The 27703-nt window shown below is 38.6% G+C and overlaps 1 protein-coding gene across 1 annotated transcript; it reads right to left on the bottom strand.

The window, feature by feature from the left end:
* Nucleotides 1-37: 37 nt before the first annotated feature.
* Nucleotides 38-27703, bottom strand: LOC135593199 (E3 ubiquitin-protein ligase KEG-like). The gene is made up of 16 exons (XM_065083063.1): nt 26474-27703; nt 25204-25572; nt 24895-25125; nt 24023-24148; nt 23594-23927; nt 23351-23508; nt 21513-21670; nt 11277-11398; nt 10987-11121; nt 9759-9883; nt 9289-9393; nt 8899-9132; nt 2459-2792; nt 2148-2336; nt 1752-2057; nt 38-1652 (listed from the first exon to the last, which is right to left on the bottom strand). Exons 1-16 carry the CDS (start codon nt 27271-27273, stop codon nt 432-434), a joined length of 4947 nt encoding a protein of 1648 aa, XP_064939135.1. The 5' UTR covers nt 27274-27703; the 3' UTR covers nt 38-431.

The raw sequence follows: 27703 nt of genomic DNA, 5'->3' as shown, positions 1-27703 counted from the left end.
AAATTATGTATGTGCTCACAGAGCTTCACAGAGAGAATTGTAGAAACTAAAAATCATCGACATTTCAAGAGCAACAACGACGACAACAATTTTCTCAAGCACCTGTCAGATATGAGAATCTGTACACCAGCATCAAAGACTAACACAATGACAGTAGTACGTCCATAGTTTATATGGATACAAACTAGGAGGAGAAACTGACTACTACATTCCTCACCAAGAAAATGCTGCTTTATGTCCTGGTTGCATTAAGAAATTTGTCTCTAGAACTGACACTTGTTATGCAATCTCATATAACCAGCTTGAGATCCAACTTATAATAGCTTAGATACTTTACCGGCGGCAGGCCAAAAGAAGTGGAATGAGGAAAGAATAAAGAGAAAGAATTGCTGAAACCCCTACTACAAGCAGCAGTTATCAATAGCACAGGACTAGGTTGAGATGTCATCAAGAACAACATCAGCTGGATCCCCTATCCACAATCTTCCATCCCTCCACTTGAACCTGATCCTCAGCTTCCCGTTAGCATCTATGCCCATGATCTCACCCTTGCTAGCAGATGTCTCCATTCCCCATCCCCACCTTGGCATCACCAGACCCGGTTTTATTCTTATCCTGTCACCTACTCTGAATGCTCTCACCTTTTCCACCTCCCACTCTTTGCATACCCATAGTCTCTCTCTGAAACAGAAAGCAATTCTCAACTCCCCATCCTCTGCCCTGTGCACCACTCCTACACTGGCATGTGTCACATCTCCCCACTGGTATGTTGGGGTCAGAATAGCTTCCCTCACTTTGACCCAATCACCAACTTGCACTTTCTCTTCCTCCAATCTATCCACCTCGGCTGGGTCAATCATCCAAGCTTTAGATCCTGCTGGTGTATATATTCTTAGCTTCCCGTCTGCATCTACAGAAGATATAGTCCCAATACTAGCATGGCTGTGGGTGGACCAACCAAATCGTGGCTGCTTCACACATTTCTTTATTTTCACCCGTTGCCCCACATCAAGCCTGTCTACCGCCTCAAGGTGCGCAGCAGGTCCCACCCACCTCTCCTGCTCACCGCAAAACGCAACATGAACGGTTCCATCCCACATATCTTGTTCATACCCTATTCCATGCACTACACCGATGCTTCCAGGTTTCAGGGACTTCCAACAACCTGATACATCTTTAAGCCTGACCCAATCACCAACCTCATACACTTCCTCCTTCTCAAGGTCTGCAGGGTCTCCTTTCCACAGCCCTGGAATGCCAAAAAAGGACACCCTGACTTCTCCATCTGCATGCACACCAGTTATGATGCCTCTAGAATCAGGCCGAGCATCTCTCCAGCCCCATCTTGGTTCAACAATTACAGCACGAAACCGGACGTAGTTCCCTATTTTCAGACATGGGACTTTCTCAACGTCCATGCAATGAGTAATCCATTTCCCCTTCCTGAAACACCCAGCCAACTCCAAGTATCCAGAGTCTTGTATGCTATGAACAACAGCTACACTTTCTTTCCCAATGCTGTTCCAGTCATAGGTGGGTCTAGAACCAAGACTTGGCTTCAAACGCACCCAATCTCCTACTGCAAAGCCTGTAAGTCTCTCGGCATCTCCTGGGGCAACTTTCCACAAGCTACTTCTACCAGCAACCTTAATCTGCATTAAACAATAATTTGTGGAGGAAATAGAGAAAAAAATAATTATGCTGAATCTAACACAAGAACACTATTGTTAGCAGATAGATAAATGTCTCACGTTCAAAGTTCCATCCATATCTATTCTTGTTATTGCCCCAACAGTTGCTGCAGTTTCATTTGACCATCCTAGTCGTGGCTGAGATATGGATGGCATCAAATGAATCTTTTCTCCTACTTCAAAGGGCTGCACCTTCTCCATATCCGCCACTGAGCAGCTGAAAGGTTTACTTCTGAAGCACAAGGCAACACCCATATCGCCATCATCTTCTAGACTATGGATTATCCCAATACTGTTTCGTGTGACATCTTCCCATCCATACTTGGGAGATGGTACTGAAGCTTTAACTCTGACCCAGTCACCAACCTGCACACCACATTTGTTTCAAGGATTTGGAATTTCAGATATGATATTTGCCAATGCCTTTTTGAGGATCAAATTTATAGAGAAAAGTACCTTAAAGTTCTCGACCCTTTCCATATCAGAAGGATCAGCTTGCCAATGGGTTGATCGATTTGGAATATCAATTATGAGCAGACCATCAGTCTCTATCTCAATTATTTTTCCCACACTATGATGTGTCTCACCACCCCAAGCATATCTAGGCTCTGCAACAGATCTCTTTACGCATACTTGGTCACCAATCTGAAAAGGTTAAAGTAGAGAATGTGAATAAAATATATTTCAAAAAAGGACAAAAAAAGTGTAGTAACAAAGAAAAAAAACTGAAAATCATATATTATCTAACAACCATGTATCTCACTTACCCTGAAAGGTTCAACAGGTTCAACTTCCTCAGGTTCACAGTGCCATGGAGTAGCCAAATAGCAAAGACCTAGCAAAAGGCTACTATCAGGTCTGATGGAATACACAATCCCAATGCTTCCAGGAGTTACAGCTTCCATGCCATGAATAGAAGCTGTTAATGAGGGGCGAACGCGGACCCAGTCACCAACCTTAAATTCTTCAACTCTTTCCATTTCAGCAGGATCAGCTCTCCATCCCCTGGATGCTCCAGGAAAACCAACCCTTAAGATACCATCATCATCAACACACAGTACAGTCCCAATGCTATCTCGTGATTGACCACGCCATCCAAATCTGTAGAAGGAACAATAAATAGCAACTATTAATGAACTCAGCTTGAGAGAACAACCAACATCATGAAGAAAAAGGATTTCTCGTCCTAGATCCATATCGGCCCATGCCCGGACCAATACAGGTTTGGTCCATACTGGCATACCAACAAGGTATGCCAGTACATCCTAAAAACAAAAAAAAACCTAATATAGGGAAATACAATCAATATTGATGGCAACAAAGTGATTCTATACCAAATTAAAACACATTGAATAAGGACTGAAAGCAGTATCTAAAGAATTATGGCCAATTACCAGAATATAACCAACACAGAAAACAGGGTTGCATTAGTTAGCTAATAACCAACAAAATTGTCTGATTGTGAAAATATAAAACTCTACGAATTCTACTATGGGGTTTGTACAGTCTTTTATTAACTTAGAAAACAGTATGATAAAGGTCCCAGAAATATCGTGTGTTGGATTTTTCAAAAGGGGTGTCTAGTAGTTATACTGAGGTGACAAAAGATAGATATAAAGTTGAGCATCTCAGTAAGTTCTATATCACTGCAGGTTTTACCAAAAGCTTTAGTTCTATCACTTTATTTTTTCACAATGAACTAACTAGGCATACTCAGAATAAACTTTCATCGAGGAAAATGTTTGTTAATGATATTTTTTTAATTAAAGAGATTAATAGGGATTAATCCAAAACTTCTATGGTAGCAAACATGAGAAAATAAGGATATTAGACTAGACAAGAGTAAGACTACCATATCAAGTGAAACTATAGCAATATCAAAAGATGGAATAGGCAGAGAACATTTTAGAAGTATTGATTATCTTCAATCATTCAATAGAAAATTTTTTTTTATGAAGATATCATTTATTGCAATCAAGTGAGATAACAAAAGTGGTGCAAGACATCCAAAGTGCTATATAATTGTTGTGTGACCCTTTCTATAGCTGAAAGCCAATTATTTTCTATAGCCCATGGATCATCTCATACTGAGAGATGACCCAATTTAAGCTCTAGACTATCCAGTTCTTTTAAGTTTATAGTCGGCCTGGCTAGGTTTGATTTCTGAATACTAGAACAGGTTATTAATAAAAAGTGCCTTTTGGGCTCAGTTAGATAATCGCAGTGTCACTGCTGCTTCATCTGAAGTTAAAGAACAAGAGAGGAAGATAACATAAAGAACAAGAATTCTAGCTCTTGCCTCTTATCTCCAATACAACTTATGTCCTCAAGTGAAGATTAAAGACTTCAATTGATTGCAAGTCGCCAAGGTTATATTTCTCTAGTATTTCTGCTCCCATTAATATCAAAAAATACAGGGCGATACAATGGTCTGTACCACGAGACCATATTTGTCCAACTACTGGCAGGTGGATCACGATTGGATCCACAACACAAAAACCATAAAAACTAACACAATTTGAGAAGTGTAAACAATAAAATGCCAAATGATGCCTTCAATCTGTTCCAATTTATAATAAAATAGGACACAAATTAAATATTTATTACATTATGTGTTTTGGTTTAGAATATGGAGTTGGTAAGAAGAGGAACGATTCATATAACATTGAATTGTCATGTTCCATAAATAGAGTTTGTGTTGGAAGTCCAGACACTAGTGGAAGTTTTTGGTTTTCTCCAATCTTTTCTTCTATCATCTCTCTCCTTGTGTTGTTACTTTTTATAAAACCTGTGTTCTAACAAAATATAAGAGACATGGTCAAGAGCCAGCTTGCGCCAAAAGCAACAGACAAAACTATGGTGCTTCTAAGAGGTGATCGTGGACATATAGGTCAATATAGGTCACCACCATGGCTTTTAGGAATAACATGATCCAGTTGCACATCCTTCAAACCGTGTATTGGCAGGAGCGATGGGCAGTAATCACCCTTTTTCTTAGCTAATTTTGGAGACATAAAAGCCCAAATACTTAAATTCAATAAAATGAAAAAATTATGGGAAACAAGAAATATAAAGATTTGCACAAAGCACAAGTAAAACTAAAAAATAAATATACAATCACATTCCACTAAAATATCATCATGAGCATAAAGACTAATTTAGTAGCATGTCCTATTACATATAGAATTTTAAAAATTAAAATAACATGGGTAGTATTACATAATTAAACTGTTGTTGATTTAAATGTGTGACTGGATGTGTCACCTCCTATCAAGCATAATCTAATTCTGAGGGATAATAATACAACCTCCAAAAGAAAATTTAGAGGAGGAGAAAAGAGAGGGAGACAAATATAAAAGAGATAAAAAAAATAAAAAGAATAAGGAAATAGAAAGCTTTATTATCACTTCAATGAATTGCCCAAGGGACCGAAGTAATGTATTTTACAAATCAAGAAAGCTTTGACTTGATCTAACCTAATAAAGACTTGAAATTATAACTATGGTGTGCTCCCTCATTATTTGTTTAGTATTCTGCCTGCCCCTGGCAATCCCTTACTGAATTCATGAACTGGTCAGGTACCCATGAGGCATGTGGTACCTGCCTTAGGGATGATGGCCCTAGCTTTTTTTGTCCTATGGATGGCCAGCCCCTAATGGGATTCAAAAAGAGGTAAAAAACATGGTCCACTTCCCTTCCTCCTCCCTCTTGGATGATTAGGGGTGTTCTTAGGTGTCTTTGGTTCGAATTAAGACTGACATGAACAAGGAAACTCAAGATGGATCAGTCATTCTTGTTGACCAGGACAAATTCCAATCCAAGTAAATTTGCCTAGTTGACAAGCTAGACCTTGAAAAAACTGATCAAATTCATGCATAAGCTATGCATTCATAGCATTCATGTGGGATTTAAGAAATTTTACATAACGCAGTTGCTCAAAAAGTTAATCCAAATTATCTACATGCACCCTTATAAATAACTGCACCACCATAAGAATGATAATCTGGCATTGCCGCTCCCTCACCTCAAAGTAAAAATCAGCTGTGCCAATGAAAATCAACAACACATTAACACTAAAGAGTTAGAATGCTGTTGGGCTAATTGACCAAATAGCAACATCTAGAAATATCAACTAATTCAAGAACATTGATGCTTGGTTTACATGTCCGCTAATGCTATTTTATATACATCAATTGAAGCAAGGATTACAATTTCAGTTCATACTGGTGTATCAAGCCCTTTTTGGTATGGTACATACCGAGGCATACCGATGGTACACTCAAAATCATAAAAAAAAACCCTCCAAAAATACTTAGAAAATAGAGAAAAATTAGATTAGGATTTTTAAGTTAGACATAAGTATAAATTTAATACAATTTTAGCAAAAATAATGTAAATTAGGAAAGAATAATGCCACATATTTTCGGGCTTTGAAAAGTAACTTTGTTATACACTCTAAATCGTCCTTTCATTAATATTAAATTATCTATAAAAAATTATTTGAATTAATATATTATTTTTTATACAACTTAAATTTTAAGATTCAAATGAATTCAATAATCAATCAATGGATGCACCTAGTTCTACCAAAAAAAACGAGACTCCATAGGTGGTGGATCGAGATCCTTCATCCTATGTATCAGTATATCAATGGGATATGTTTGTCAGACCCAATCCTGAAATTGGTCCCACGACAGTGTATTGATACATCGTATGTCATTGGTGTATCAATGTAGTGATGGTCATAGTCTGATCTTCATGAACTATGTGTCCGAGGCGGGTCTTGAGGCAACGATGAATGTGACATGTATTAGTGTGGAGCATAGAGAATGTCATAACTTCTACTCTCGCTAGTGATATGTTGCTCCGTATGGTCAGATCGATCATCATATTGTTGCTAAAAAAAGTATGACCAATGATTTCAATAGGCGCTCGGGCGAGGCGAGGCCCAAGGGCCTCGCGTCACTTCCAGGCGGCGCGCTTCAAAGAGGCGCCGCCTGGGCGCTTGCCTGAGCCCAGGCGCCGGGCGCTTCGGGCGAGCGCCTGGGTTAAACCACACGACCGAACCAGCATTTTAGGTCTGGTTCGGTCTCCGGTGCTTTAGTTGGTTCAATCGAACCAACTAAAGCACCGATATCAGCTATCGCTGCCCAATCCTAACCCTGCTCGCGTTCACGCTACCGCCGCTGCGGCTGTTGCCGCTCCTGCTCCCGCTGCTCACCGCTGTCACCGCTCACACTCCTGCTGCTCGTCGCTGCTCGCTGCCACTGCCGCTGTCGTCGCTCCCGCTGCTGCTATCGCCGCTCGCCACTGCTGCTCACTTTTACCGCTGTCGCTGCACCCTCGATCTTCCCTTACACTCCTCTTCCTTCTCTTTTGAAAGTATACTGTTAATAGTATACTGTATACTGTTAACAGTATACTGAATACTGTTAGCAATATACTGTATACTAGTAACAGTAATGTATTTGTATTTATTAGATTAATGATATATTATTTTGATTTTAATACTGTTAAATAATTATATTTATTAATTATATTATATATTTTAATATTTTAACATCTCGTTTCGCTCAAGCGAGCGCCTAACGCCTTGGGCGTTTTTGGACCTTGGCGCCTAGTGCTTTTTAAATCACTGAGTATGACCAACTATCACCATATTGTTGTTGGCCGTAAGATTCTCCATAATACGACGACTGTGAATATGATGAGCTTCGATCTATATCTACGTCATGAAGGCTCTAGCGTATCTATTAAAAATCATCCACTGGCCTCTCCTTTCCCTTTCATGCATAAACTTGATCAGTACCTCGTCGAGTTCCATGATCTGAATCTTGAGTGGCATGTGTAAAATTCTGCTCCTCGGTCCATGCACCACCCTCAAATTAACCTCTTGATTAGAGTATTTTTCCTCTTAATCCTCCCAAATTAGCCTCCTAAATTTGATCCAATCCACAAATTGTAGCTTTGATGAGTTTAGAAGAGTAAAAATATGGGAATAAAAGAGAGATATGAGTGAAAGAGTTTGAGTATAAGAGATTGAAAGAATGAAATGAGTCAAAATAGTGAGGAAAGGGTTTAAAAAACCCTTTTCTAAGTCTTAAACGATCAAATTAACCGTTTGAAATAGGATAATCTCAGCCCTTGATCGGTAACGATCGAAATCCGACCATTACCGATTGGTACAGATTGGTAACGATCAGATTTCGATCGTCATCGCCTGGTACAGACCCCGTATCGCCCGATACGAGGTTAAGTGACCGATACCGCCCGGTAGATGGTGGTCTATGTATCAGTATCCTATCGAACCAATATGTACCACCCCTATTGGACGGTATGCATAAGGACAGCAAACCCTGAATTGAAGCATTCATTTCTGCTATGTATTTCTTCAGTTAGCTGATAAAAAAAGAAGATGAACTCATTAAACTTGATTGTGTTTGTAACATCAAACATATACAACTACAGTCCTTGACCTTGCTTGGCTGACTCAACATTAGCAAAGTTTTACTGCATCACATGACCCAGAATAGTTAAAGTTAACAAAGTTAATGTGGATAAAAAGAATTAAAAAAGAGTTGAAATCTCAAGAGTAAACCATGGTTAAAATACTTCCCAAACTGATTGGTAGAAGCCAGTATTTAACGGTCTAGCAACCAACCAAGATATGAGCCGAAAGATTTTGCCTACTTTGGTCCTGGAAGGACTAAGCCACCTGGTAAACTCACCATGTTGGACTTGCATGCAGTAAGCAGACCTATGGCGAACAATAAGTCTACCACATGGTACAAATACCCATCTTAATTTTTTTTTTTTACAAATATCATGACTGTCTTGCTTTTCTTCTTCTCTTTGTTAGTCTGTCTTGCTTTACGTGGTACCAATACCGATCTTCATTCTCTTTGTTAGTCTCTCATCTTCTCCTTCTTGCTGCAACATAAACACTTCCTCCTATGGGTATGCCTCCTCTTCCTCTTCCTCCTCCACCGCCTCCAGTTCCTCATCTTGCTTTGTGCCTGATCTGGACCATACCAGCAGGTACCGACTCATACCAAGTATCAATAGGACACCCCAAACCGAACTAATATTGGTATTGAAACCGAGAATTTTAATCCATAAAGTCAACTCAGTTCAAATTCTCATGCAGAATTATATGGCAACATCGATAAGTCAAGTCAAAATTGATGCCTAGAATATTCAGATGTACCTTGGTTCTTTAACATCAGGCTTTAGCTTCACATGCTGTCCTCTGTCTAACGGAATCACCTTAATAACCTCGTTTGTCAAAACATGTGCTTCTCCAGTGCAGAAGGATACAACCAAACTGTCACTATTCAGGAGAGTCTGGACAAAACCAATGCTTTTGTGATTTGCACCCTGCCAACCATATGTTGGATTCTCAACACTTCTTTTGAATTTCACCCAGTCCCCAACTTGATATCTGTTAAAATGGTATCAGATATCAATTAAACATTACAGGTACAATTAAATAAAGCATTCAATTATGATTGTTAGAATATATACAAATAATTTATTCTGACATACATGGAAATATATCTAGTCACAGAATTTAAAAGACCAAGAACTTTCACCATACATGGTTGGAGAGAGATGAACTCCTTTGTCCAGGAGTGCTTCCACCAATGCTTCGGAGATCCATTCTCGAGGCAGGCCCTCAAGAAAATCACGCAATGTCCAGCCCCTGTATCAACAGTACAAACCAGAATGTTCTTTTTGGTTTGGACCTTTCCACTCAAAATAAGAAAGTACTTATTTGCTGAAAATTAAAGCTAAAATGATATTGTATCAACCTTTACGCCAAGATAATGGAAGCATAATTACTTAAAAGATTATTGATTTATGAGGATCGAACAACGACTAAGGGCCCTAAAGTAAGATAATAACAAACTGATCATATAATCAAGTAGGCAATGCAGAAAACAAGTGAGTCAACAAGTTCTATGCTTCTTTTGCTGAAACAATTTATACGAGAACCACAAGAACAAGGCATTAATCTGACCATAAAACAGCAAGAGGATTCAACTAAGTTACAGGGTCAGCCCTTGCCTGTGGTTTCGCACATCAACATCGGGAGATGGGTACTGCAGCATTACAACAATCCAGTTGAGATTTTCACGTATCATTTTTGCTGCATCAGCTGCAATATGGAAGGCATTGTCACCATCATCATCCTGATGAATTTCAGCCAGATTAGTATATTAGTACAAACAAATTTCAACGATAGATGCCACAAAATGTAACTATGATAATTCTAAAGCATGTAAGGGTAGGTCCAACCCAAATTACAGACATCTCGAACAACTTTTTGCATTGCAGTTTATCCTTCTCACCCACAAATATATTAGATGACACAATCAAAACTAAATACTTGCGCAAAATTGTAAAGTAACCTATTACTGAAGAATTTGATTATGGACAAGATGAATTGAAAGAAAATTCCATTCCCGTGGATCCAGAGTTGCCTTGGTCAATTTTATTCTCTCCACCATTTTCTCAAATGTCTGATGAAAGAAGGATTCTATGTTATGCATGTTTTAGAAAGACAAGTAATCTACTCATAAGGGAGGGTACTTAAATTCTTGAAACTTGAAACCTTAATTGTATACTCTAAAACATAAACCATAATTTATTTGAATTCAATCTAAAAGAGTTGTGACTTCAACATTGCTCCCCTTGGGAGACAATGGTGGCAAAAGTTTGTCTGGCATCAATATTCACTATTTTTTTAACCCAGACCATTTGCCACGGCTGGGAAGAGCAACCTAATTGGTAAAAGCAGTTTCTCTTATATATTTCAGAATATGATACTCAATTCACTTGTATCCAGATCACTTGTCTGATGAGCCATTTCACAAATACCTTACCTTTATCTCATCTTTGCCATTTTTCTGTTCTTTTTCAACCGAAGCACTAAAAAACAATTGAAACCATCAAACTTGGTGAACTGAGACTCCTTAAACTGTTCATTTCTGAACTTTTGACTCATCAAAATTGTCTAAAGATGAAAAGGAAATAGAAGAACATCATCTAGTCAGAATCATTGTAAGATATGCAAAAGACAATTTTTGAGATGCTGAACAGTGTCAAAATTATGCTGTCAAAGAAATTTATTAACTATAGGAAAACTTGTCCACAGAGCTTCTACGAAGATGTTGAGATATTGGAAGTAAATCTTTTACTTGCAAAATGAAGTGCTCAGATATAAACAGCATATTTGAAAACTTATACAGGAAGTAACTTCATTATAAACTAAACTAGGAAGTAGTCATAATACCTGCAAATTACAGTTTGCTCCAGCAGCTAGAAGCAAACCAACACATGAATTTGCACCTCTATTTAGTGCAACATGGAGGGGTATTGTATTTTGGGCATTTCTTATGTTCACATCAATCCCAGCTTCCAGAATTATCTAGCCATAAGTAATAACAGGGCACTAAATATTAGTATTGATCCAAGAAACCTTTTTTTTTATCCAAGAAACACTAAAAGCAACAAATGTAAAATGTGTAACTATTATTTAGTTAACATTAATCAAATTTAAAACTATGGATAGGCCTATGTTACCTTCACTAACTCTGCATCATTGATCATCGCTGCTGTATGCAAAGCTGTCCGGAAGTGCATTTCATCTTGGGCTGTGGGATCTGCACCGGCAGTGAGCAATATTCTAACCAGTTCCCGACCCTCTGTCAAAAGGTTCCCAACCAGTTAATTAATGTTAATATGACACAAGCATCTCAAAGCTCACACTAATTCTTATATAAAAAAAAGTTTTAGTTCATTCCTAACATGAAACAAAGCTGATCAGTACGAAGAGCATCTAAGAGAAAGAATGCAAACAAAAAATATTTATGGTTCTCTTACATTTCCAGAAGAAACACAACATTCTAAATAGGACAATTAAATGCGTTTAAAGAGAAATAAGAATTAAGTTCATACAAGAACATACATAAACATATTGTTTTAGAAAAAAGAACACAGATAAGAAAAGCAGTGTGTCAAATATAATCAGTGATTGCAAAAGGCGCTCGGGCGCTCGCCTAGGCGCTCGGGCGAGGCGAGGCGAGGCCCGAGCGCCTCGCTAATGTCCCAGGCGGCGCACTTCAAACAGGCGCCGTCTGGGCGCTCGCCCGAGCCCAAGCGCTGGGCGCTTCGGGCGAGCGCCTGGGTAAACCAAGGCGACCGAACCAGAATTTTAGCTCTGGTTCGGTCCTAGTTCGGTTGTTAGTTGGTTCGATCGAACCAACTAAACCGATATAACACCAACCCTAACCCTAACCCTAACCCAACACTAACCTGCTGCCGCTGCCGCTCTCGATCCCGATCCCGATCCCGATCCCGATCGCGATCTCGTCGCTCGCTGTCGTTGCTCCCGCTGCCGCTATCGCTGCTCGCGCCTCCCGCTGCTCGCACCTCCCGCGAGCCCTCTCGCCTCCTGCGGGCCCTCCCGCGAGCCTTCCCGCTGCTCGCGCCTCCCTCGAGGCCTCCCGCTGCTCGCGCCTTCCGTTCCCTTTCCCTTTCCCGCTGCCGCCGCTCGCCGCTGCTGCTGTTGCTGCCGCCGCTCGCCGCTGCTGCCGCCGCCGCTCGCCGCTGTCGCCGCTGCTGCCACTCGCCGTTGCTGCTGCCGCTGCCGCCGCTGCTTCCTTGTTTCTCCAGCTCAGTATACTCTTAATATTAAGTTTATTTGAATTTTAAAATGATTAATTTTCTGTTAATAGATTAATAATATATTATTTTGATTTTAATGTTGTTAATTTTTATTTATTTGAAATTATTGTTAGGTTTCAACAAAAATGGCAAGTGTAGAGAGCAACTCAATAGAGTCTCCAATGGTATCAAAAAAAGATCCTGCATGGAAGTATAATTATTTGAAGGATCCGAAAGATCCTAATGCAGTGACTTGCATATTCTGCGATAAGACTACCAGAGGTGGTATTTTTCGTACAAAACAACATCTAGTAGGAAATTTCAAGAATGCAGCAGCTTGCAAAAAATGTCCACCTGAGGTAAAAGAAGAGTTGCTGAATTATATGAATGAAAAGAAGACACAAAAGAATGAATCTTATGGGAATTTATCAGAAGACAGTGTTGAACATCTTAGGGATGAAGAAGAAGATTATTCTGCGAGTATTAACCCAAGTGAAAAAAGAGTATACGACAAAAAGGGAAAAGAAGTTATGAGTACTAAGAAAGGTAGAAAAGGACCGATGGATCTATATATGCTTCAAGGATCCCAGAAACAACAAGGGCAAGCAGGAGGCTTAAAATTGAGACAAACAAATATAAGTGATGCTTGTGATAAAGAAATAAGAGGAAGAACAATTCAGCACATTGCTCGCTTCTTCTATCAGGCTGGTCTTCCCCTTAGTACAACTCGTTTAGACAGTTTTAAGGATATGATTGAAGCTATTGGAAGATATGGTGCAGGATTAAAACCTCCAAGTTATTATGAGATGCGAGTTCCATTGCTACAAAAAGAGTTGAATTATACAAATGACTTACTAAAGGGTCATAAAGAATCATGGGCAACACATGGTTGCTCTATTATGTCAGATGTTTGGACTGACAGGAGGCACAGGAGTATAATTAATTTTATGGTTAATTGTTCTTTAGGGACTATGTTTGTGAAGTCAATAGATGCTTCATCTTTTGTAAAATCTGGAGACAAGATATATGATTTACTTGACAACTTCGTGAAAGAAATTGGAGAACAAAATATCGTTCAAATCATAACCGACAATGGAAGCAACTATGTTTTAGCAGGTAATATTCATCTTTTGATTTTGTTAATTATTTTATCTTCAATTAAGTGTGTTAAACTCTTAAGTCTTATCATTTTTGTTATCCTTTGTCTCAGGTAAATTGCTTGAATCAAAAAGACAACACTTGTATTGGACTCCATGTGCAGCACATTGTATTGATTTAATGTTGGAAGATATTGGAAAGATCTTAGAAATCAAGAAAACCTTAGAAAGGGCAATTTTTGTTGTTGGATTTCTTTATAATCACATTGGGGCTTTGAATATGATGAGAGAATTTACAGGAAATAAAGAATTAGTGAGACATGGTGTTACCCGATTTACTACTTCATTCTTGACATTACAGAGCGTGCATCGTCAAAAACATACTTTGAGAAATATGTTTACCTCTGAGAAATGGGTGACAAGTAAATGGGCAAAAGAAGCAAAAGGCAAAAGGGCTGCTGATATCATCTTAATGTCATCCTTTTGGAATCATGTAGTTTATATATTAAAGGTAATGGGCCCTCTTGTTCGAGTCCTTCGGTTGGTGGATAATGAAAATAAGCCTGCAATGGGATATATTTATGAGGCTATGGATAGAGCAAAGGAGACGATTAAAAGATCTTTTAATGAAAATGAAGAAAAATATGAGAAAATTTTTACAATCATTGACGAAAGATGGAATTGTCAACTTCATCGTCCCTTACATGCAGCAGGATATTATTTGAACCCTGAATTCTTTTATAAGATTAAATCTGTTGGATTTGATGCAGAAGTTTTGGGTGGGTTATATCAGTGTGTTGCAAGATTAGTTCCCAGCATTGAGGTTCAAGATAAGATTATTCATGAATTATCTTTATATAAAAATGCTGAAGGTCTTTTTGGAATTCCAATTGCCGTTCGATCCAGGACAACTACCTCTCCAGGTATTAATAATTTGATATAATTAATTTCATATATATTATGTTACTATGTTATTGCTAATAATAACATAAATTTTACAGCTGAATGGTGGAGTTTATTTGGAAATTCCACCCCAAACTTACAGAAATTTGCTATCAAAGTACTTAGTTTGGCATGTAGTGCTTCGGGTTGTGAGCGAAACTGGAGTGTCTTTGAGCATGTAAGTATTATTAAATATTTTTATTTTAATTTATTTATTTATTTAGATATATGTATTAATATATTTTTAAATTATATGATATGACAGATTCACTCGAAGAGAAGAAATCGGTTAGAACATCAACGATTGCACGATCTTGTTTACATAAAGTATAATCAAGCTTTGAAGACTCGTCAAGATTTGAAAAATAGATTTGATTCAATCTCATTGCAAGATATTGATGATTCAAATGAGTGGTTAGTAGGAGAAATGGGTGCTAACTTGCAAGATGCTGAAGACGAGCTTGTATTTGAAGATGATAGATTGACGTGGGGAGATGTGGCAAGAGCTTCAGGTGCTGGAGAATTACAAACATATACAAGACAGATGTCAAAGAGAAAAATGAGTGCAAAAGCATCAAGCTTGGCTCCTGCTATTGTTGAAGACACAGAGAATGAAACATATCTTGATGAAGAGGAAGGAATCGAAGAACAAGAGGAAGAAGACGAATTCAATGAAGATGATTTATGTGAAAATGACGATAATATTGATTATGATGAATAATTTTGATGTAAAATTTTAATGTTTTGAATTTTGAAACTTTTTGTTAATGTGACATTGTGATTTTGTATCTTAGATTTTCTTAATTTAATAGCATATTTTTATTTAAAATTTTAAATAATTATATTTATTAATTATATTATATATTTTTATATTTTAGCGCCTCGCTTCGCTCGGGCGAGTGCCTGGGCGAGCGCCTAGCGCCTCAGGCGTTTTTGGACCTTGACGCCTTTTGGCGCCTAGCGCTTTTTAAATCACTGAATATAATGGATAAAATATCTATCAAGTCTTGACAAGGGAAGAAAACTCAAACTTTTTCCTGTGCATTTGGTGTTCCATAGGGCCAAACTTCCACAGACAGATGGATCATAGCCTCAGTCACATGATGTTAGAGGCTGCCAAAGCTAGAGTGAGAGACTAAGAAACCAAATTATTAGTGTCATAAAATTAAGTCAAAAACTTTCTAGCATACAGAAGTTGACAATAGAAAGGACTGTCATACTAATCTATAGCTTACCCTGCCTACTCCTGAAAGGAAAAACTATGATCTCCTTTCTTTGTACTAGAATATCCACCACAACCTTTCATTCAAATTAAGCCTTGTGCATCATTGATTATTAAGGCCTTAGACTTGACCTTCTTCACCTCTATGTCAGAAAGCTAGGAAACGTCGACGAAAAAAAGGTGATGCAGTCCAAGCTGTCTTGAATGATTAAAACTCCAATTTAAGCCATAAAATAATTTATTTCTTTTCAAAGGAGATGATAGAACTAGAATTTGAATTAATTAGAGACTCTAGTTTAACTGAGACACCTATGTAAAAGTTATATAAAAGCTGACAGAACCTATTCAGAGATCAATAGTTCTGCTGAATACTTGTTTTAGTAATTAGTTTGGAGCAAGGAAACTAGGATCCATATCGGGATAAACACTAAAATTTGATGCTGAGACAAGGCTAAATAAGTTAGATCAATCACATTGGATGAACAGAATGGGAGTTTTTCTAAATATATTAAAAGCAGGACGTTACAAAAGAAAAGAAGGAAAATAGAGAAGATAGAAAACTGATTAAGTGTGAACGCTATTAGCAAATTCTCCATCCAATTAATATCATTTTCTATTTATCATAACCAATTGACAAACTTAAAGTAGATTTCAGTAAAGCTTAAGGGCATACAGACAAAAAAGAATTGCCCACATTTGGTTTTCCCTTAAGGATTTCCACTGATTAAAGATTGCAAAATCATAATATCACATTAGCAAAAAGTCTCAAAATTCAAAACAATAACAATAATTTTAAATAAATAAAAATTAACAGTATTAAAATCAAAATAATATATTATTAATCTAATAAATAAAAAAATACGGTTACTAGCATACAGTTAACAGTAAATTGTTAATATATTGTTAACAGTATACTATCGAGTCGATGTGAGAAGAATGAGTAAGAGTAAGAAGGCAGCGGCAGCGAGGGCGGGAGCGACGACAGTGGCAAGCAGCGACAGCAGTGGCAGCAGCGAGCAACGGCAATGGTAGAGAGAGTGCAACATAAGAGTAACACCGATGCTCCTGATTGAGAGCAGCAGTAGTGGTAGCAGCGAGCAACGACAGCAGGAGCGGGAGCAGGAGCGACGAGCAGCGATAGTGGTAGCGGCGAGTAGTGACAGTGACAGTGGCAGCAGAGAGCAACAGCACCGGAGAGGAAATGTCGACGATAAAATCATGAGCAGGGTTAGGGTTGGGGAAGTCGCGAGAAGGATGCTGGGAGCTGATATCGGTGCTTTAGTTGGTTTGATTGAACTAACTAAAGCACCGAGGTTGCTTGGTTTAACCAAGGCGCTCGCCCGAGCCCAAGCACCGGGCGCTTCGGGGCGACGCCTCTTTGAAGCGCGCTGCCTGGACATGAACCGAGGCGCTCAGGCGAGGCGTCGCTCGAGCGCCTATTGAAATCGTTGGTATACAGGCAAGGAGCCAAGCATCAAGTGCATCCAATTTATGGTGACTATTACAAATTTTGAAGATGTACAACATTTAAATACTGTTAGTAGTGAAACTATAAATAGTTCAGGGTGTCTTTCATTTATAAAGAGGTGAAACAAAAATTACTATTAGTAGTAATAGTGGTACAAGGAGACGAGAGGAAGGAAACTTCAAAAGACTTTACTATAAACTATAAATAAAAATTTAAATATGTTTAACTTAACAATTGATATGATTTTTTTTCATAGCACAATGACAACAATAGATCCATAGCCGATCCCAAGTAGTTGGGATTTTGTGGCTTTGTTGTCATTGCACTCCATTTTATAAAAAAGAGGATCTAGCACTCTTTTTTTTAAATGTTGTGCATGCCTCAGCCTTGGTTTGTCGTCTTCTACCATCACAGACAATTGCTCATCGTGCAAAATCACACAGCCAAACTTCTTGGATAGTACATTATTTGTTGGTTAATGGGAAACAAGCTCAATTGACCACCAGAAGATGATTATATTTTTCAGAAAATTTAGTATGGCTTCCACAAGGACAAGGGCAACATTAATGCAATAGCAGCAGTAAAAACGACAATGAAAAACACAAAACTGATTGCAACTTGTTCAAGTCAACCAAGTGGATCATTTCTATCCATTTAGCTTATTAAGGGCAACAACCTCAGACCAACCAAGGTCTACATTTCCTCTCTTTTCGATATCAAGTTGTCTTTAGTCTTACTTCCCCTCTATGTCTTTTTTGAATATAATCGTGTTACCTTCTAATACATAGTAATAAGGTCTTCCGCAATCAGACATGCCAAGAATATCAATAATGCATTTCATCTTCAACGAATGCTATCTCCAAGTTACCACCAAAGCAATCATTTTTTTTATCTTCAAATTCCTCATTATAACTCCAGAAATTTTTAATGTGCTCCTTTTTTAAAAAATTCTAGTAAATCTGGATCCTATTCCAAATTACCAAAAGGGTATGATTATCAAATAGCATAAACCATACACTTAAACCTGAATATGCTGTACATGTTCATGGCAGAATGCAAGTAGATAATGGCTTATTCTTCATGTAAATTTTTCATGACTCAGAAATCCATCTTAATTCAAATCTACAACACTAAGTCCCTAAGGCCACAATCATGTATTTACAAGTAATTAAAATAAAATAATGAATCCCACTACTAGAGCAAATTTGTATTTATATAAAGACTCCGACAATATTTTAGCCAAAAATAATAACCTGCAGAAAGCCTCTTGATCCACAATATGCTAGTCATTAGAAAAATATTTTTGTTTCATAATTTATATAGTCCAAGAATATCTTCCTTCTAGAAATCTAATAAAACTGAAGCACATTATCTAATAAAACTAACCAATAAAAAAATTGTACCCAATAATTTGCCTGAAAATCTTGTGCAGCAGAAGGCCTAAGCTTTGTTGATTGGTTGAATGGCTGCTGAAGATGGCAGATAGAAAATCTAATAATCTGATGGTTTCCTTGGCAACAAGCTAGAAGGAGAAGAAGAACGGGAAAATACAAAGAGAAGAAAGTAAAGACAAATTTGGAAACGGGAAGGTGTAAGATGAGAGAATGTAGATGCTAGCAGCAAAAGGCACTCACCAAGCTTAAAAAATATGTAAATTTTATTGCACATCTAGGGTTCAAAAAACCAAGCAGACATGTACATATCACTAGGCTTTCACTGGTCTGCCCCTGAACCTGCACATGAACTAGGCCAACACCGGTCCTTCACCTGGTTCTTTCACTATTACCAGACCGTAACCTCACGTGTGGTTCTTGGATCCAAAAGAGATCCATGGCTTCTTTTTAGCCCTGCCACTTTCCCCTTCATTCTCATTTCCTCTCATTTCCTCTTTCAATCCCTTTCAAATGTCACCCATTTTCTCCCCCAAACTCCAATCACCAAGTTCAATCCCAAGTTCTGAACCATATTTTCACAAAAAATTGGATAAATTTGAGTATAATCTTTTAAGTTTTAATATAATCACTCTCTATATGGTTGCAATTAGTTTAGGATTTATTGCTATCAGTTATTTTATGAAACTAGGTTAGTATTTAGACACTTTACCTTAACCGATTTGTGGCTGATCCACAAATATCAAGCCTGGAACCTTACAAATCTAGGCTAGGTCTGTGGGGATCGAAGCTTCATTCTTGTGGATCTAGCCTAGATCCACAAAAAAATAAAGCCAAGATCTGGCTATATTCACAAGAACAAAATCTTCATCCTCACGGATCTATCTTCACAAATCTAGACTAGATCCACATTATATTTGCAAATTTAAGGCTTTATCCATGAGGATCTAGAATAGATCCATATAGATCAAGCCTGGATTTTCAAGATTTTAGGCTAGATCCATCCAGATCTATTCTAGCATAGATGTGCATATACCTAGCTTTAATTTTAACGGATCTAACCTTCACTTTTGAAAATCAAATTTGTATCTTATGGTCTGTGGATCTGAATAAGATTGACATCATTTTATAGTAAAATGGTCACAGATCAGCAATGCTCCGATAACATGGCAACACGCTCAATGTTTGGAGCATTACCATCATTCATAATGCATTCATCGTGACCGAGTAGGTCGAGGTGAAAGAATAACCCATTTGAAGCAGTAACTAGAAAGTGGCTTTTTGGATGCAGCCAAATGCATAAAGGCAGCATAAGAGATCAAGACTTCCAGAACATAATAGGACCACTTGGTTGGTTCTGGTTGGCGAATGGAACCTAGCCTTATACTTACTGAACAGGTGTTCTTGGTCTGCAGCTGACCGCCCAGTTTCATAAAAACTGCACAAAACTGTAGTAATGGCATGTCTTGTTCAATTCATCACCAAATCAGACCAAAACCTCTTCAACTATTACACTGAATCCTTCAATTGTTTCAAAATCATAATAATTGCCTCTATTATGGGTTGCAAGCAGTCCTAAATTCTTTGATTACTTTTGGTTGATCACCAATCAATGTGATGCAAGGGAAAAAAAAAAGATAAGATACGAAGCAAGGAAGACGATGAATGAGGAAGGATTCTATTTTAGGGGAAAGAGATCTGGTCTGCATCCTTGTTTCTATTTCCATTAATATATGTTATTGCTTGTCCCATTGATACACCCAGTATACTTCCTTTTACCAATCAGTATCACATATTATACTGGCTGCCCATCAGCCAAGGTGTGAACTAGCATCAAAAGCCTTGCTCCATCCACTCTCACTCTAACTAGAATTGCACTGTCCAGTTCCTTCTAAAGAAATATAGACCTCTAAATCCATGTAGGAGTTCCATCTGGCTGAGACACTCATGAACCTAACTGGACCAGGCTCACACCAACTTAGATCAAGCTCCTTTGGGCCCAATTCTACAGAATGGATGCCTTGTACAATAACAAGCCACAGAAGACTAACCCAGTTTATGTATGCCCTTATTTGAGCCTTTCTGACAGTTGGGAAGTCTGATTTGAGGCCAAAAAAGCCCTGACTATGCCCAGGGAATAGGCCACACCATAACAGATTATAACATTTGATTCTCATTTGCCATATCTTTCTTTTTTCTCCATATAATGGATGGTATCTAATTTCTTCTGGTAGTGATATAATAAAATGATGGGAGACTACAGTATGAATGTGTGATATTTTAATATTATTATTAAAATATGTGATTTAACATTGTTGGTGACAATCATGTTTCATTTTGATACATTGATATTGTGTGCATCCACTTTTACATAAAACAATTGCATTAGACTCTATGAACATTTAGAATTTGGATCTCTGTTTTAATAAATTATATGATTCATTTTGATAGTATAAAAAATCCTTTTATATTTAGTTGTGTGGTCTATAGCACCCATTACTTGCTGTCAGCCACAAAGACCATTGACTATGTTGTGCCACCAAATGGCATATATAAACAAGCTGACCTAGAAGAACCACTGGCATGTGTAGCAACTTACTGACTTCATTGTTGTCTGGCATGCGCCACACCAACCAGTTGCAACAAGTCACAGCATGTGCTAGTGCTCAATTTCTTTTCATAACTGATGTACAAGTGAAATTCGATGCCTAACTTTATGAAAGAAGTCCAGTTCCGTAGAAGATTATGCCCGTGAAACCAGTAAGCAAATATACAACTTTAAGACATCTGACCCCTGCTTGTCCTCAGCAATGGACAACATTGCTGTGTTTAAATTCCTATATACCCCAAGAAGCAATCTAGTTTAAATTCCTATAGTTCAAAAACAAAGATCATCCATCCTTTACTGGCACCATTTGTTACAGTGTTCCATTCTGTTGACCAAGAAGCTTTTCTAAATTATTAAGATTCCAATAGAGAAGATTCAATTATAGTAGAAAAGCAGCATAATATAGTTTATAAAATGGAAATTACCATTTTCACGAGTTTTCTTAAGAGCTGCAGCCATGCACAATGCTGTTCCATTGGGACTTGATATGTCTATGGCTTCATCTATGTCCTCTTGTGATGCCACCTCAACCCATTTCTTCACCACCTCCACATTCCATGTCTCGATGCACATATGCAAAGGTCTATTCATAAAAAAGATGAGCAACAATAAAAAAGCTATGACTCCCATTATGGATAATATATACAAAATCCCATCAGGAAGTCCTAAATTATGTTTATCATGAAATTTTAAGAACCAATTTATAACAAGAGCATCTCATGTCAAAAAGTATAATATTGCTATTACAGAACAAAACTTTATATTGCTTTTAAAAACTTGCAAAATATTGAATGGTTTAAAATTTTTATGTAGAAACAGAAAACAACAAAAACAAAGAAAGCTTAATAAAAACTCAGCAAGAAATTGACCACAATATGACTCAAAACAAGGCAACAGCCTATGTTGATGAAATAGTTCGACTTCTACTACCACATCTCTACAGAAAGTAAAAGTGAAAGGCCAACAAAAGAAAGAATCTATTTCAAGGCAACAACAATTGATATATAAGAAACTCATGATAAACCATGATATGCGTTAGATGACTTTCGATTAAAACAGGCTCTGAGACAAGTGTTTTTTAGTATTTTTTAAATGAATTTTAGGTCTGAATTTCAATTGCTATTTAGAAAATGTCTGTCATATTTTGAGTTGATATCTCAGTTTTGAGTCCTATTTTAGGTGCATATGGGGTTGCAAAAACCCTTAAGCTAGTACGTAAAAAATTACTGAAAGTTCTAGAAGTCTCTCTTCATGAGACTTCAAATAGATGAATTTTACTGCTTTAAAAAAATTTTGTTATTAAATCATATTTGTAACCCTATATAAAGACCAATTCTCCACGAACTAGGAACGATATTGAGGTTTACAATAAAATTATAAAAAGGAAGTATCTCCCCTATTGGTGTGATTCATCATCCATGTGAGAGGGGCAACTAGTGTTAAAACCAAGAACTATATTAGGAACCAAAAAAGGACCGAGTACTATCTTTTCCCAACAACAACCCCAAATTCTCTCCTATTCACTTCTAATCCTCCAAAACCCCAACTCACAATTAAAAAATCCCTAAAACCCTGAACCCTAGCAGAAAATTGAAGCTCAGAACCTACAGATCCAAATCAGCCAAAGCTGAAGTGATACATGCTACTAGTTGTCACATATTGTTCCATATCAAACAGTTAATGGAGCACTCTTCTGCTCTTAGTCCTACAACTATATGTTACATGTTCCCTTAAATAAATGCATGCTACTAGTACTAGGAAGGGCTTCTATAATGACAACTTGCATAAAGAAGTGTGCAGCTCCATTTAGGTGAAATTTTAATGTGGTGCACTACCATCAATTAGCCAAAGCACTCTTTCCATTTCTAGTCCTACATCAACTATGAGTTGCATGTTCCATTAAATAATACGCACCAGCAGGGAAGGCTTCTATATGACCACTCAGATAAAGAAATGTACAACACCATTTATGATTCATAATCTGGTGCACAGTGCACTATCATCAATCTGCAAAGGACACAAACCACTGATATGTTTTTCAGGGTGGATTTATGGAAATCATATTAGCATGTAAACATCAGCTTAGCAACAATTTTACCAAGACATAATCAGGATTGAAAAAACAAATTAAACATATAAACCTGAACATAATGCATGAGTCATTATAAGAAAAGTAGTTGTGCATGTCCAGAAAATACAGGTAAGTGCTTTCAGCCTTAAAAAATAGAACATTTCAAAAAATAAGGCAGTTGGAAATTCTTACGTTTTCCTCTGCGCATTCAGAATACTCATTGATCTACAGCCTCCATTCTCCAAAATGACAATAGCACAATCAGTAAATCTTTTTGCAATGGCCCTATGCAAAACCGATTCACCCTCATCATCCACTGCATTTGGATCAGCTCCTGCCAAAAGTAATTCCTGCAAAAGTTTAAAGGAGTTTTTTAATTGAGGAAATGTCCACGAAACAAAAAGACCATGCCCTGAAGTATGACATATGACCTACCCGCATGCATTCGGGTTGGCCATGAAAAGCACAAACATGGGTTAAAGATGGACCAAGACCCTCTTTCAGCCTACAACTAACATTTGCAGATCTACTAATCAGAGCACGGACACATTCTGGAGAACCAGCAGCCAAAGCAAACACGATTGGAGGGTCACCATCTCTATCTAAGATGTCCACGTCAGCTTCTTTGAATGCCAAAATGGTTTTCACAAGCTCAACAGAACCCCGCTTACATGCTAAATGCAGGGCAGTATGTCCATCTGCATTCTGTGCTTCTAAAAGAGAACCAACTGAGTTGTTCTTTTCTGATGCAGCCTTGGCCAGCAGATCACTATCACAAAAGAAAGAAAAATGTAAATCCTCACAACAGAGGAACATATTAAATTGATAATCACTATAGGAAGAATCTCAAGACCTTTGACATACCTAACACCAGAAAAGTTTCCCTCGGATATAAGTTGATGCAAATCATTTGGATTACCCTGGAAAACCTCCAAAACAGATGTCGGGGAAGGTTCCATGGTATTTGTTGAAGTAGCCTTTGCAAAATCACTGTGGGAAGCAGATAGGATATGAAAAACTTTGATAAATATAAATGAACTTGTATTACTTTTTGAGAATAAATTCGCCTGACATGGGAATTGAAGGAAAAAAAAACATAAAAGATCCTCACGTAGGACTGGGGAAGTCACAGGGAATCAGTTGCATGGCATTGGACAAGTGATTCATAAATGTATTCTGTAGCCTAAGTTCATTGTCATCAGCATAACCAAGCCTTTTTGTTTGAAAATATTTGGTAGCTAAAAAGAAAGGTCATCACAATAGAAAGAATGCAGAAAAAGGCTGTGATAAAATTAACTATCCAGTTGTCTGTTACCAGTATTAATGAAGTTGAGCAAATTCTGGCCAAGATAATTTTGTAAAGAGAAGAATCTGCATGAATATATGCGAATTAAACCGTTGTAGTTAAAAACATGCAATGAGGGACCAAAACAATTATTCCTATTCAGCAGAGGAGAGTCAAGGAGGGAAATGTTAAGCTTCAGTCCGTAATTAATAGCCACCTTTCAGAACCAAACTGTCATATGTTATGCTCTAAATTGTTTACTATTTTCTAATATAAGGTCCATTCTTATTTCTTCAATTTATAGTGGACTTCAGCATCACAAGAGGGAAATTACTAGAGATAATTTAATATGCAACGATAACAACAAAACTGTAAGACTAGAGATAATTTATTATATGTACACGGTTATATTTAACTGTTACTATTGAACATCAGCAGTTTTAATATTTACTTATCCGGACTAGCAGGAGGACTCCGAGGAACTTCTTGCAAATGCCTAAGAAATATTGCTAGCATTGCATGGAAAGTTGGTCTCTTTGAAGGCTTGAACTGCAGACAGTCTCCAATCATCTTCCAAAGCTCTCTAGGAATTCCAACACCCACTATGCTGGCATACTGAGGAGGCAACTTCCGTGCCTTTACAACAGCCCGATAGATCTCTTCTGCGCTTAGGCCAGCCCATCTGCATAAAAACACCTTAATGCACCATTTAATGGGAAATATGCAACGAGGAACAAAGGAAATGGTTTAGACCACCTACGGGACAGAGCCAGTACACATTTCAACAAGCGTACATCCAAAACTCCAAGCATCTGACTCTGGAGATATACCGATTGCGTCGTCCCAAAATATATTTAGTGATTTCTTCAATGGCTCCCATGCCTCTGGTGCTGTGTAATGCGGACTTAGCATTGTGCAGTCCATGCATGAATGCAAACTTGAAGGGCAATCCTCAGGAACAGATCGAGCTTTCCGGCATGTAGGTCTTTTTAGAATAGCCGGAAGCCCATAATCTGAGACCACCGCACGGCAGCTTGCATCCAAAAGAAGGTTTGATGGCTTTAAATTCATACAAACAATACCTGCTGCATGGAGCTCAGCCACACCACGGGCAATATCTGCCCCATACCTGCAATTAATAAAAGGCATAAGCATGAGAGACCACAACCTCTAAACAATTGGATGTCACAACTAGGGAAATCGAAAACGAACAACTCATCAATGTGATACGAGAGACTTCAAACTAAGTATTATAGCAAATGATCAAAATAAATATGTGTTGGTTTACAGGGAAGATATGGAAAAACATATGATTAATTGTGGTGCTTCCATTTGTTGATCAAAGTTTAGCGTATTACTAAATGACTGTCAACTGGGCTGCATGTGCATTGCATTCATACTGATCTGTTAAATTTATAAGAATCTTCAAGGATGAAAATTCATGTTCATAATACATGGTTCCTTTTACATGAAAATGTTATGGTGTTATCAAAGCTCATAACCTCCATCAGTCCAGAGCATAGCCAAGGTCTGGTCACCCTTAGACAGCAATATGGGCTATCAAAAAGGACAAAATATAGGACCGTTCACCTTGGTTCGGACTGGGACAATTGGTTGCAACCTTCAATATGTTGCTTAGAAGGATTCAACCAATATGAATCCAGTTTGGTTGGATCTGGGTCTACTCCAGCATGGTACAGAAAACTACTAATCAAAGTGAGAGGCCTACATAGTGAAAATAGGAAACGGCAGTCCAATCATAGTAAAAATAGGAACATAAAATGACCTTCTGAATACATTCCTGATTTGAATTAGGAAAGCAAAAGGCTTTCAAAGCCTTCTCACCAATCCCTAGTGATGATAGGTTTCGTTTTTTTTTATTTTCCATAACTTAGTTAAGTACAGATATCAACATTATTCGTAGCTGATGTATAAGAGCCTTAAATCCACACATCAAAGAAACTTCTATGCGTGCTTGGTTAATGTGCATTTTTATTAGTTCACTCAAAGCATAATAAGAAGATAAGAACCTGAGTATCTGCTCCAACGTAAGACGGCCTTTGTTCTGCTGCATCTCTGACTGGATGGAGCTGTTGAACTTGTCCATAACGAGGCAAAGGTGTCCATCCATCCGTTTCACACCATGAAATGCGCACACGTTCCTGCACCACATGGAGGCTTGGCGCAGGCTCTCCAGCCGGCTCTGCAACCACACCACATCCATGTCCTCCGTGATTGCCACCCGCTTCACCGCCACCTGGTGCCGGCACCTCCGACCATTTTGACCCGAGGAGAAAGAGGAACCCATAGACAGCAAGGCCGACCAAACTTCGTACCCCACCCTCCGGCCCTCTCCGAGCCTCCTGAGCAGCTTGAGGTCATGGTGAGACCCAAGATCGATGGCGGAGGTGGAGGCAGCCCTGCTGCCGGAGGCAGAGCAGCAACCCGACACCGAGGGATGGGAAGAGAAGCCGGTCCTCCTGCACCGACCGCCGGAACCAAAGTAGTCCTCCTCGTTGTCCTCCTCGCCGTCGCCTCCTCCTCCGCCATCATCTTCATCGTCATCGGTGAAGTCGTAATCGAAGGACGGGGAGGAAGGGGAGGAGGCGAGCAGGGAGAGTATAGGAAAGTTCTTGCGGAGGGCCTGGACGCTGTTGCCGACGACGGTCGGGTGGCGGCAGCGGGGGCAGCAGATGGAGGTGTCGGCGGACGCAGCGAACATCTTGGACAGGCAGGCCTTGCAGAAGCCGTGGCCGCAGTGGAGGAGGAGGGGGGCTCTCTCCTCCTCGTCATACCGCGAGTGGCACACGGAACAGCACGGCACCCTCATAATTAATGCACCCCACCCACCTTCCCTCTCCTCCCCACCCCTCTATTCCTCCTCCTCCTCCTCAATTTGGCCGATCACTCCACCCAATCTAGGGTTTCAAAGAGGCGGATTCAGCGAACACACGCGGTGCTGTAGGCAGAAGGGACAAACTATGGCGACGGATCCAGAGACGCAAGAGGCGGAGGCGCACCGAACGACACACTGGAATCGCTGCTGCAGCTTTGAGTCGAAAGGGGGCGAGCTTATTAGTCAGTTGTGCTGATCACTTCAACAGAGGCCGAGAGAGGGACAGTCACACCGAGAGAGGGGGAAATAATTGGGAGGATTCGGGAAAGTAAAGGGGGTACTGCAACACCGCTCCTTTACATCTGATCTATCTATCTATCTTCTTATTGTTTTTCTTTTTTTGTCCTCGGAAACACGTCTTCTT

Source organism: Musa acuminata, chromosome BXJ1-9 (genome assembly GCF_036884655.1).
Source record: "Musa acuminata AAA Group cultivar baxijiao chromosome BXJ1-9, Cavendish_Baxijiao_AAA, whole genome shotgun sequence".
Lineage (NCBI taxonomy): Eukaryota > Viridiplantae > Streptophyta > Magnoliopsida > Zingiberales > Musaceae > Musa > Musa acuminata.
This window is presented reverse-complemented; position numbering and strand designations above follow the sequence as displayed.

Coding starts and splice junctions, on each gene's coding strand:
- LOC135593199 (XM_065083063.1), bottom strand. CDS start 27,273: ATGAGGGTGCCGTGCTGTTCCGTGTGCCACTCGCGGTATGACGAGGAG. Junction 24,149..24,894: donor CCTCCTGCTAGTCCGGATAA/GTAAATATTAAA, acceptor TGCTTCCCACAG/TGATTTTGCAAAGGCTACTT. Junction 2,058..2,147: donor AAAGGGTCGAGAACTTTAAG/GTACTTTTCTCT, acceptor TGTGGTGTGCAG/GTTGGTGACTGGGTCAGAGT.